At 38.8% G+C, this 13,165-nt stretch overlaps 1 protein-coding gene across 2 annotated transcripts in view; it reads left to right on the forward strand.

Annotated features, from left to right (window-relative positions):
* The window catches only part of SYBU (syntabulin), a 69,584-nt gene that overhangs the window by 11,946 nt on the left and 44,473 nt on the right, over positions 1–13,165 (forward strand). For both annotated transcript variants that reach the window (XM_028122526.2, XM_028122525.2), the window contains one exon: positions 12,803–13,000. In XM_028122526.2, coding sequence (XP_027978327.1) covers positions 12,803–13,000 — 198 coding nt within the window. The remainder of the gene's footprint in view (positions 1–12,802; positions 13,001–13,165) is intronic.

The following is a 13,165-nucleotide window of genomic DNA, read 5'->3' on the forward strand; positions in this document are numbered from 1 at the left end:
TGATCCTTTCTGTTTATTTGTTAAATGAATATTTATTGAACATCTGTTGTGGGCAGGGCACTATCCCAGGAGCTGATCTAGAGAGATGGACAATCGTGACAGAACTTTTGCCCTCCAGGAATGTGTATCCAGGTAGTACCTGTACGTGTCCTTGCTTGTCAGCACAGAGAGGTCCCCTCACTTGTTGTGATGATGGCACGTATTTCACCCTAGAGAGGGCCATCACATATTCGGCCATTCTCCTGCAGATGGACATTTTGTCTATGGGGCTAACCTTCAAAATTCAGAATCTTATTTTATGAATATCACTGGAATTAGACTGTTATGTGAGCATATTTCTCTTTCTCTGTTCCCTTTTTTAAACAAAGTAAATACCATGATACACATATATTACCTAAAACAATTTTTTTCAAATAGAAAAAACCCAAATGTAGCAATTGCAGGAACTATGAGTATTGTTTTTTCCTTAACTTTCTTCCATTTGTATCCCTTATTCCTTCTTGACTATCACTATGTTCAAATTCTCAATGTGAGAAAAATAGAACAGAAAGGGAAAATATTTACATTGCTACAAGACAGCTAACTAGTTCAGGTGTCCGTAGAGTGGTTTGCAGTGTCCTTGTTATAAAGTTTTCAAGAGATTACGAGATAGCTTCTTGGTCTGTGTCTTTGTCTCTCTCTCCTCTTTCTTTCTGACCCTGCTAGTTCTCCTTCCGTCTCCCCATCTCCCTCTCCCATCTTCTCCCATCAAGGAACCTAAAAAATAAATAAATAACTGAGTCTTTAGGAAGGCATGGCTTAGACATTGCAGATAAACTAATATTGCTAAGGAGAGAAGAGGCCAGATGTATTAGTTTCATGCTTATTTTGGAAAGATCATAACCTTACAAAGGACAGAGCAAGAGAAATGGAAGCTTGCGGGACAGATTCCCTCCCCACAGCCCCTGCCAGGCGCACTTGTCTTGGGGCAGTGACACAGCCACCCTCTTCCCGAGTTTCCACACCAGCTCCTCCCTCACCAGAACTCCTCCAGAGATTCTTTCCTCGCACTACATTCACTAGTTGGACCAAGATGTTTTCCTCTCCAAATTCCTTCCCCTCTGGCTGCTAACACAAATCAAACTTGAAGCTTGGTTAAAAAAAAAAAAAAAAAAAAACACCACTAGGGGCGCCTGGGTGGCTCAGTTGGTTAAGCGACTGCCTTCCGCTCAGGTCATGGTCCCAGGGTCCTGGAATCGAGTCCTGCATTGGGCTCCCTGCTCAGCGGGAAGCCTGCTTCTCCCTCTCCCACTCCCCCTGCTCGTGTTCCCTCTCTCGCTGTCTCTCTCTCTCTCTCTGTCAATTAAATAAATAAAATCTTAAAAAAAAAAAAAAAATACAAATAGAGGCCTTTGTTTCCAAGACAGCATGTGTCCTGTGAAGAAATGGAGACTTACCTCCCTTCACTTTGCGTCTTCCTCTATTGCTGAGGCCTGTGCCAACATGACGTAAGAGAGCACTCGAAGCTCCAAAATAGCTCAGAAATCCCAGGAATGTTTACATGTGAGATGATTATTTTGTCTCCAAGAAACCAGGGAGACATTCATTAAATAATTACTCCTCTCTCCGTTTTTATAGATGTAGGTGACAAGTCTTGGAGGAAGGGTTTCATTTGCATTCCTTCCCCAACTCATTTCCATCAGCTCACACATGCAATCACTCGCGTATACACACCCTTAAAAGAAAATAAGCTGCCTTTGACCTCTCATCTCCTTGTGCCTGCCATCATGTTTCTCTGCTTCTCTTCACAGCAAAACTCCATCATTTGCCCTTGTCAAGCATGTGGGTGACCAAACTAGCAGATCTTTCCCTTGTCTGCCTTCATTTTCTTGACTTCTCAGCAGCACTCAACACAATTGAACAGACCTTTACCTTAGGAAGGATTTTCCTCCTCAGCCTCTGTGGTCCCAACTCTTAGAGGTTCAAGGGGCGCCTGGGTGGCTCAGTCGTTAAACCAACTCTTAGAGGTTCCTCCTGCTTCTGAAGTCACTCCTTGGGCACCATTGCTGGCTCCCGCACTCTCCCTGTCCCCACAGTATCACATTACCCTCTTCTCCTCCTGGCCTCCCCAATGGTGGCCATCTTTAAATTGCTCAGCTGTTGGTTGGTGATGTTCCCAGCCTGTACCCTGAGCTTCCATCTCTCACATCCAACTGCCTACTTGATATCTTCAAGGTCCTTGTTAATTTGTGCTTCAAATTTAACATATCAAAAACAATTTTTTTAGAGAGAGAGAGAGCATGAGGTGGGGGAAGGGCAGAGAGAGAGGGGGATAGAGAATCTCAAGCAGACCCACACTCAGCACAGACCCTGATGCGGGGCTTGGTCTTACAACCCTGAGATCATGACCTGAGCTGAAGTCAAGAGTCAGTCACTTAACTGACTGAGCCAGCCAGGCGCCCCTCAAAAACAGAATTCTTGGCTTCAGCCCCTACACACTCAGAAACCCATTTTTTTCTAACTCAGAAATGACCACCATGGGCCAGTTGCTTATGCAAGAAACCTTAAAGACATCCTTGATCTCCCTATTTTTCACTATCATGAGTTAAATGCTTTGGATTATTTTTCCAAAATATATCCGAAATCCGTCTACTTTTTTCAATTTTCCCTGTCACACCACTGTCATCTCTGATTTCCACGATGGCAGGGGCCTCTGCACATTTATTGGCTTCAGCTCGTTCATTCCCAAACCGCAGCACAGTGCTTAAGAAGGAAGCTTTGGAGTTAGGCTGTTTGGATTCTTATCATGGCTCAACCGCTTACTGCCGCCTCAGGCGGGTGGCGTAAACATTCGTACTAGTTTTATATGCCCTCTGCAAAGCAAGATGGTACTAGTGCCCGTCTCAAAGGGGTATGGACTCCGTTAATTAAGACCTGTGTTAAGTGTCTGGAACATGCCTGGTACTCAGTAGGCACTCAGTAAATATTAGCCAGATGTACTATCACTACTACAGTCTCTTCTCCCACAAACCAAATTGTTGTCATCTGCTTAATGCACATTATGGCTTCTGTCGCACTTAACATAAACTTAGGATTCCTGGTCTAAGGTCCTGCATGTGCTCCGGCGTCTACGTCCCTTCAGCCTCATCAGTCCTCTCTCCCTCTCAGCCTTCCGAGCCTCCTTTCAGTTTCCTCAATGCACCAAACTCCTTGTTGTTCCTTCTGCCTGAAGTTCTTTTCCTTGCCTTTTCCATGATCGGTTCCTTCTCATTTTTTGGGTCTCAGCTCAGATTACCTCCTCAGGGCCTTCCATGACAACCTGTCTAAAGAAGTACCTTCCCACCCCCCACCTAGCTAGTCCATATAATATTACCCAGTTTGTTTCATTAATGGTACATCACAATCAAATATCTTCTGTATGTATTTCTTGTTTTACTTGCTTATTAACTGTCTCTTTCCACCACCAGAATGTAAACTTCTTCAGGACAAGGCTCTTAGGGAGTCTTGATCATCATCATATCCCTAATATCTAGAAGGCTATCTGGTACATAATAAGAAATTAGTAATTATTTGTGGAAAGAATTGATGGGTGGGGGGCAGGTGGGGTGGATGTATGGATGGATGGTTGGATGAATGGACAGATGGATGGATGGATGGATGGATAGGCTTCTTGCACTTCAACATTTACTATTGGGTAGTGTCACATTGCACAATACTAAAGCAAAATTAGCGTAGAGCCTTGTAGACTTGTGAATTCTCGCTCCAAAATGATGCTAAAATTAGGTAAAGGATAAGAAGTTCAGATTTTCCTGTTCAAAACCTAGAATACAAAATTTTCTAAATGGCAAGCATTATATGGTTACTGTGTTGAAGCAAGAATATTGGAAAACTAGAACCAGGTAGAATTTCTTGCCTCAAATTTTTGTGGCCTGTTTATTATGGGATGGCTTCTTTCTAACAGCTTCCTTTGTCTGTTTTTAATTTGAGCCATTCCAGAATTGCTGCTGTTTCCTCTTGGAACAAACATAGGTAGAAAATTTTAGAAAGAAACTAGCTTGCAGTGGTGAAAAAAACGGACTTTAGACTCCGGCAAACCTGAGTATGAATCTTGAGTCAGTTACTTAGTAGCTATGTGATTGTGGAATCCTTAACCTCTCTGAGCTTCAGTTGTCTCACCTATAAAATAAAATATTATTAAAAATTAGTGTTGGACGCCTGGGTGGCTCAGTTGTTTAAGCGACTGCCTTTGGCTCAGGTCATGATCCCAGAGTCCTGGGATCGAGTCCCGCCTGGGGCTCCCAGCTCAGCGGGGAGCCTGCTTCTCCCTCTGACCCTCTCCCCTCTCATGCTTTTTCTCTCTCTCTCTCTCAAACAAATAAATAACATCTTTAAAATAAATTTTTTAAAAAATAAAATAAAAATTAATGTTAAGTGATAGCTACTAATAAACATCACTTTTCTTATTTTACCTACATCCTTTCAGTGCATTTGAATGGTTTGTGGTAAGAATTTCACCAGATTCAGATTAACCATGAGTTTAAGCTGTGACATTTTATGTCTCTATCAGACTGTCTTGAGAAATGTCAGTATCTGGAGCAGAAAGAATACAAATACCTATACCAGTGTTTGGCACATAGTAGATAATAAATATTTGTTGAATGGTTGAATAAGTAGTCTGTATTATGCTTTGGTCATTCAAGAGAATCAACTAGATTTCCCTATAGTTTAAAGTGATGTTTCCTTAGAATAGCAATGATTTTGTCCTCCAAATTATGCAACTGAACATTGAACAGCATCAAACCATAACTGAATGTTTCAAGACATTATGGCACAAAACCACGTTTTCTTCTCCATGATGTTATTTTTAAGTATATCTTCTGGAATTGTTTAGTTCAGCATTTTGGAAAACAAATGAGTTCTGAGATCTAAATTCAAAAGTGAACCAGAAGTTTTAGAAATGTTTCTTGGACTTTGAAGAAATATTGTATTTGTAATCTTTAGAACCTCGTGTTTTATTCTTGTATGTAATTGGTGCAAGGATGTTGAAGTGGAGACTTGGTCATCATAATTGCCACCAAAAGTTTGATGACACTGATTGGTAGGCACTTAAGTGCCTACATAGGGAAATTATGTAATACACACATGCACACACACACACGCACATACACTTTGGGCAATCTTAATATTTTAAAATGTGGATTTTAAATGTATATATACACAAAAGCATATACATATTCACTTTGCAAAAACTATTCATTGCTTTCAAAATTTTATCAAAAAAGCATTGCAAAGTAATGTGGAAAGAATAGACTTCTTAAAATTAAAAAAAATAATAAAGTTAGTATTTAACCTCACACTGCATTTTAAAATGAATTCCAGATGGATTAAACTTATTTATTTATTTAGATTGTATTTGTTTATTCGTTTGCGAGAGAGACAGAGAGGGAGACAGAGAAAGAGAGCACAAGCAGGGGGAGCGGCAGGCAGAGGGAGAGGGAGAAGCAGCCTTCCTGCTGAGCTGGGAGCCTGATGTGGGGCTCCATCCCAGGACCTGGAGATCATGACCTGAGCCGAAGGCAGCTGCTTAACCATTTGAGCCACCCAGGAGCCTGAGATGGATTAAATTTATATGAAGAGTGAAACTATAAATATCTAGAAGAAAGTATAAGTAAATATTTAATTGATTTTAGAGTGAAGGATATTCTAAGTATTAAAACATTGGAAAAAATCACCAAGGAAAATATGGAGAGATTTGACAACTAGAAATAGAAAAAGGTTTAAATGTCAAAACATAAATAAAATATAAAAAAAGTCAAAACATTATAAATTAAAAACAAACGAACTCAGTGAAACATAATGCTTTTCATATATAAGGATTTCTTACAGATCGGTAAGAAATCCTTAATATCTTAGTAGAAAAATTGTCAAACTAACAATTCATAGAATAAGCAAAAAAGGCCAGCACACCTATGAAAGACATTAAGCCTCACTAATAATTAAATATGTGCAAACTAAAACATCAAAAATATATTTTTCATTATTAAGTTGGCAAAAATGCAAACAAATAGTATTCAATATTGGCAGGACTTTTCTAAGTGGGATACTGTCATTCAATAATAAGAATTTAAGTTGTCTCAAACTTCTTTGAAGGCTTAGTAATTCCACTTGGGATATACATTCCATGGGATAATAAAAAATTTGACCAAAGATTTATTTTTTTATTTTTTATTTTTATTTTTTGAGAGAGCGAGCTCGCATGCATGTAAGCGGAGCGAGGTGGGCAGCGGGAGAGGAAGAGAGAGAATCTTAAGCAGGCTGCACACCCAGCGTGTGAGCCCAACATGGGGCTTGATCTTGTGACACTGAGATCATGACCTGTGCTGAAATCAATTAACTGACTGAGCCACCCAGGCACCTAAAGATTTGTTTTTAAAAAATGTTATTAAAACAATTTCAATAATAGGACAACATTGGAAACAACCTAAGAAATGCTACAAGATGGAATTGATTTTTAGGTGATATGTTTATAATCTATTTTAAAAATTGCTCATTAAAATGTTTTTTGAGAAATTAAATAAAATGAATCTTTTTAAAACATACTCAAAAACAGAATATTACAATGAATTCCCATATACTGCTTTTGTCCAGATTAAGTAATGACAGGATATCATCATATTTGCTACATCTATTCCTTTTTTTTTTTTAGTTTGCTGAAGCATTTTAAAAAGCAAATCTCCAGACATCATGTCATTTCATATCCATCTACACACCTCAGCCTGCATTTCTTTAAAAACTGGACATTTTCTTACATAATCATAGTGCCATTTTCATTACTACACAATTAACATAATTCCTTGGTATGATAGAGAACATGGAAATAACCCCAGTTGTCTTGAAGGTGTCCGTTTGCTTCCTCATAGCATTTAACCCAGAGGCCGAGAAACTTTTTCGGTACAAAATAGTAAATATTTACAACTTTGCTAGCTGATGATCTGTGTCACAATTATTCAACTCTGCCCTTGTAGCTTGATAGCCACAGTGGACAATATCTAAAGGATTCAACATGGCTGTGTTCCAATAACATTCTGTCTACAAAAGTGGGCAGCAAGCAGAATTTGCCTGCAGGTTGCGGCTTGCCAGCCCCTGATTTGACTCATTACTCTCTATTCTCTATATATTTTAGAAGGTGGACATTGGCTTTAAAGCTTGGTTAGATGCAGGGGAAATTTTTATGGCAAGAATACTTCATGGGGAACGCTGAGTGTTTCATGTGGCATCCCATCAGAAGGTACATAATGTCCGTTTTCCCACCCTTGGTGATGCTGAGAATGGGTGCACATGGGTAAGGCCTGAGCCCTTCACTGTAAATTCTCTATCAGACTATTGTCTAATGGTTCTATCCATTATGTGGTTCTCTAAATCAATTATTTCATTAGAAATAATTTCAAAATAGTAACTTTCTGTTTCCCTTATTCCATCTATTTTCATTAACCAGATGCTTCCGTAAGGAAGAACTTTGTAACATCAATGAAGGGTTTCAGTTATACTGAAACATAGTTTGTATAGGAATGGTTTTTCAATCAGGACTTACCCTAGTTCTTTCTTTCCTTTTAATTACCAAATTTCAATACAAAGAATTGGTCCCTGGGCCACTGCCAATGAGCTCCAGTGCTTTGGGATTCTTTTAGGTGGAAAGGGTCTTTCTTTCCTTCTTTAGTTTCACTTTTTTGTATGACCATGGCTCACAGATTTTTTTTTTGGGGGGGGGGGGATATCCAGTGGTTATCAGTCAGTTGCATTAGTTGTTTGTTTTCTCTGATGCTCAAATTATTCCATCTTTGGCAATGTGGGCCCTTTTGTGTTGGCTCCTGTCAGTCTTTAATAGCTTCTTTCTTTATAGCCTAAGTTCCACAGGAAAGTGCTCAGTAACAGAGTAATGAAACCGAATATACTGTATGTTGAAGCAAAGCAAAAAGCAAGTGAGCAAGTAAACCATATGCATAATTAAAAAATCAAGACGTAGGCTGGATTGTTCAATATTTTTTCTGGGTACCACAGTTTTAGGAAACTGTTGTCCTTTTATTTTCTCTTTCCTTCTTTATACTCTTTTGCATTCTATCTAGATCCTCTGCATTAAGAATTATTACTTTGATAATATCAAAGATTAAGTTAAAATTTTAACAACCCCAACAGATTTCCTTTAATTCAGCAAGTTCCTTTAGTGCATTTAAAATAAGATACAAATTATTTTAAAAGATACATCTTTTTTCAGAATTGTAAGTAGAGTAATTGTCCAATTATTAACTATATCCCATATTCTCAAAGAGCTTGTAAAGAGAGAGGAAAAATAGATTAAAAAACATTTTTTTAACCACCTCCAGGCTACAAAATTATAATAGATGCCTATTTCTCTCATCTGTCCTTACAGACTTTAACCTTTTTATTCCTTAACAACAATTTGGAAACTATTTAGTAGGTGCATTTCTTACAGCACTTGAGATGGGCCACAACTTCTGGGATTTCCTGGATCTGTGAGTATTCTTTCTGTATCCTTCAACCTGTGTGTTGACAGATTCAAAGCAAATGAACAACAAGAACAAAATAACCTATCCCTTGGTGTAAATCAAGGAGGAAATGTGAATTAGTCTCCTTCCCTATAGATGGTGATCAAAAATAGCCTTAATAAGGGTCAGTTTTACCCGTGTTCCACCAGGGACCATCCTGGGCCCATTGAAGTGGGATTTAAAAATTAATGACCCCAGAAGGAAGTTATCCTATATTTTCAGACGGATCACAACATATATAACATGAAACGTGGTCCTGTTTTATTTTATTTATTTATTTATTTTTAAAGATTTTTTTTTTAATTTATTTGAGAGAGAGAGAGAGAGAGAGAGAGAGATCACAAGCAGGGGGAGGGGCAGAAGGAGAGGGAGAAGTGGACTCCCTGCTGCGCAGGACCTCAAGATCATGACCAGAACCTAAGGTAGATGCTTAGCCGACTGAGCTACCCAGGCACCCCTGTTTTATGTTTTTTTTTTTTAATGAAGTTATACTGACCATGAATAATGAAGAAGTGTAAAAGCTCAATTATGTAAGCACTGAGGGAGGGTGTGTGTGTGTGTGTGTATATTTTAAAAGAAAAACTCCTCTCTCTCCAGGGACTGACAGTCTTCCACATGCTCTTCCTAAAGCCTTGCAGCAAAACTTCCCTCTGCCAAAACCAGGCTGAAATGTTCATGTTTTTCTCAGGCATTTTTCTGGAAATTTGAAACACTCCACACTTTTTGGGTAGATCATTCAGGATTTCTGTCATTTCCTGCCCTGAAATAGTTTCCTCATGGTGTCCTATTAGAATTTTTTGTAATTGATAATTTCTTTATACTAACATAATAAAAGCCATAATTATAAATATTGTAGTTATAAATCTATGGATTCCACAGGACAAATTGAGCTAGTAGCAACAGGAAACAGAAGGCATACTCAAAGGGTTTAACCGAAGTGGGTTTAATAAATAAATCTGTTTTGTGTTTTTTTTTTTTTAAGATTTTATTTGACGGAGAGAGAGAGAACAAGCAGGGAGAGCTTCAGGCAGAAGGAGAGGGAGAAGCAGGCTTCCTGCTGAGCAGGGAGCCCGATGCGGGGCTCGATCCCAGGACCCTGGGATCATGACCTGAGTCGGAGGCAGACACTTAACCGACTGAGCCACCCAGGCACCCCAATAAATCTGTTTAATATGTGCTTGATCCACATGTAGTTTGGCACATAGTAAGATTAGACATGAGTAACCAAGGAGCATCAACTTGGCTTTAGTCTTCTTAGAATCTTGGAGTAAATGTGAAGGAAACATATTTTACATAGAATTTTGGGAAGGAGTATTGCTTTCATCTGGACTAGCAGTTTGCTTCCAGCTGTGACCATGAAGTTGAAAAGGTGGAGGAGAAGGGAAGGGGAGGGAAAGGGGGAAAGAAGCCTTAAACAAGACTTGCTGGAAAAAATGACTACTTTTTCAGTGCCGCACAGAGGAAAATACCTCAGGTGTCACAGGCTACCAGATGACTCCCTGGTCCATGAACCTTTGTTGCCTTTGCTCGGGTCTTACTTTGCATAAGTTAAAGTTTGTTCTCTCTAGTAGGAAAATCAATGCCCTTTCCTTTCCAAACTAGATACCTTTGTTCGTGTTGATCTCATCAGACGAAACAAGGTGAATACCCCAAACTAGATACCTTTGTTAGTGTTGATCTCATCAGACAAGACAAGGTGAATACCCCAAACTTCTCTGATAACTCACCGATTTTCTTGAGTATGGATTTGTTTTAAGAAGCTTGCCGGTTTGCGTTGTAAGTGATATTTACCCAACTCCTTTGCTTATTTATAAGCTCCATCTGTATGGGGGCTGGGTATAATGCCTGTGGGCTGAGTCAATGCCAAGACTTAGCTTAACCAATGAAAGATTATGTCTGTATTCCCCTTGTTTCTCCCTCAATATGAAGCACGATATTAGACAGTTAAGAGATGTTGGGGGGACACGTTTATGTAGTGATTCAGATGCTGTACGAGGTACTGAAAGTTAGATTTTATTTAGGTCTTCATCTTCTCAGTCCCTTCCCCTGGAGATACTAGCTGTAAATATTGATGACTTGTGAAACACATATTCCAGGTAAAAAAAATTTCTGCTACCTTCCCTAAACTGCCACTATTCTAAATAATTCCGGGTCCCAATTTTTAACCAGACCCTAGCACTTAATTCTTGACATTATTAGTACTGAAAACTTGGCTTATACATATTCCTTCTCATTTAACTCTGGCAAAATGATAGTAGAACCAACAAAGCACATTTGCTTTCTATTTAGTTAAATTATAATCTTGACAGTGTTTCTCAATACTGGAAATTGATTTTGTCCCCTTGAGTCTGAGTGTTTTCAAGAAAGATTTCTTTTTAGGTTAGAGACTCTGAAGCACAGACTTTTATTTATTTGGACCATCTCTCTTTCAAAAGAAGTAATTTATGGAAGTGACTCATAAGGAAATAATTCTAAAGGCAATGGATAATTTCGAATGATTAGACTGCGTTTGCTTGGGTTTATCTGCTTGGGGATCAGAAAAGAAGGAGCCCCTCCTGAGGTGATGTTCAGGCCTCTGAGCCTTGTAAGAATGCTGGAATCTGTCTGAGCAATTAGCAGCTTTGCCCCTTTAGAGGGGAGCTGGGCTTTCTTTGGGTTGCAGCATGGGACATGCAAATGTCACAGAAAGGCAGGGAAAATAAGCGATGAAAGAGCTGAGCAGTAACCGCCAGGAGGGGCTCTTAGCCCCCTCCTTCATGGCCAGAGTTTCTTCCGGAGTTTGGTAAGGACAGGGGACTCTAAGTGAGCAGCAAAGGCAGAAGGCATGAGCAGGGCACTAAAAACTACTCGCTTCCAGAAATGCGTCAGTGAGGTCCTGTGGATACTAATATGTCCAACAGGAAAAAAAACAGAAGAAGAAGAATATTCAGAGAAATGAATCATTTTACCAGTGCCAAGTTCACTTTGTTCCAGAAACTGGGGCTATTTCATAATAAAATCTGAAATGAAAGCCAAAAATGAAGCAATGGCCATGATTTTTTTAGATGGATTCTAGTCATCTTTATTCAGGCAACCAGTATATTTTATTCATGCCTAGTTCTGTTTCTGTCTTTATTAAAGCTGTGGAGTTGAAGAGAGCCTTTCACAGATGGCAATTTTTCTTCCTTTAATATTCATAAAAGTGTAATAGTCCTAAAAGGTATTAGTACTAAAAGTCTCTGGGTTTTTTGTTGTTGTTTTTTTTTTTTTTTTGTCTAATGAGTTACTAAAGTAGCTCTGCCATCAAAATATTTCTGTATAATAAAGAATTATTTAGTAATGAATATTTACCACTAATTGACTATTTGGAGGAGACAGACTTTAAGTAATATTGATTTACTTTAAATCCCCATACAATTCTCATCAAAGTATAAATGAATTAACCAACCATCATGAATATTTAATAAATATGAAAAGCATTTATAGGAGGTCAGCGGTATGACTTTCCTGTTTGCCTCATAAGCATCTACTCAGGTCACTTCCTATCATGCATATTAGCTTATAATAATGACCGTAGTAATAACCTATAACTTGAAAACTAAGGGAATATTTCTAATTTGAATATCATTTTCATTTTATCAGTTTATCCCAGACAGCAAGATACTGGATTGATATATTTTGGGGTGGGTATGTATGCTAATAAAACAGGATACTTAATAAAAAAAAAAAAAAAAACTTTTTTCCTGCTCCCTTGAACTTCAAAAGCCAGATCTCTTATCTATTAAACTCTGTTAACCAGTTGATGGGCCAAGTGATCAAAAACTGGGTGTGGTCAATAATATTCAAGTAACTTTTTTTTCCTAACACAAACAACTCTGAAGAGTTGTATGTGTTTACTCACAGTAATGCCCTTGGTTTGCTGTGGTGAACTCTTTATTACTAACTGCATCAAAAAAATCTATGAACAATTTTGACCCAAAAATATACTCCCTGAAGTGTTAAAACAGACAAACCTTTAAGTGTTGGCATGAAAGTTACGGAAATATTTGTGGTCCAAAAAGCTTAGAAGGTTTTGCTTTAAGATATGTTTTACGATACCCGTTATTTTCTTTGTTAACAAAATTGGCCAAAATATGGAAAATAAACGGCGAGGCATCCGCAGGCGTCTACCCAGGTCCTCATAAGCAAAGTACGTTTTGTGTGAGTGCGCGTCTGCATGGCTTCTCTTTGCCATCATTGATTTCCTCCTCATTAAACACTTACTGAATCCTGTCTTCCAGATGACACAGGCTGTCCTAGCAGCCAGTCAGTGTCTCCTGTAAAGACGCCCTCTGATACTGGAAACAGCCCTGTTGGCTTTTGCCCTGGAAGTGATGAAGACTTTTCCAGAAAGAAATGCACAGTTGGAATGGTTGGTGAAGGAAGCATCCAGTCATCTCGATATAAGAAGGAACCAAAGTCAGGCCTTGTAAAGCCAGGTAAACGCACTCACTCTTCATACTTTTCTCAGAACAGTTATGACTGGAGTGATTTCACATTTGAAATGAAAAGCCTGTATATCAGGACAGGGAATACAGTACTGATGCTGTTTCAGTACCCAGAAACATCTCCCTTTTTTTAGGGAGGTAGGGCAGAGAGTGGAA

The sequence above is a fragment of the Eumetopias jubatus genome, unplaced genomic scaffold (assembly GCF_037043125.1).
Source record: "Eumetopias jubatus isolate StellerSeaLion01/CBP00866 unplaced genomic scaffold, mEumJub1_p1.0 scaffold_4, whole genome shotgun sequence".
In the NCBI taxonomy this organism is placed as follows: Eukaryota; Metazoa; Chordata; class Mammalia; order Carnivora; family Otariidae; genus Eumetopias; species Eumetopias jubatus.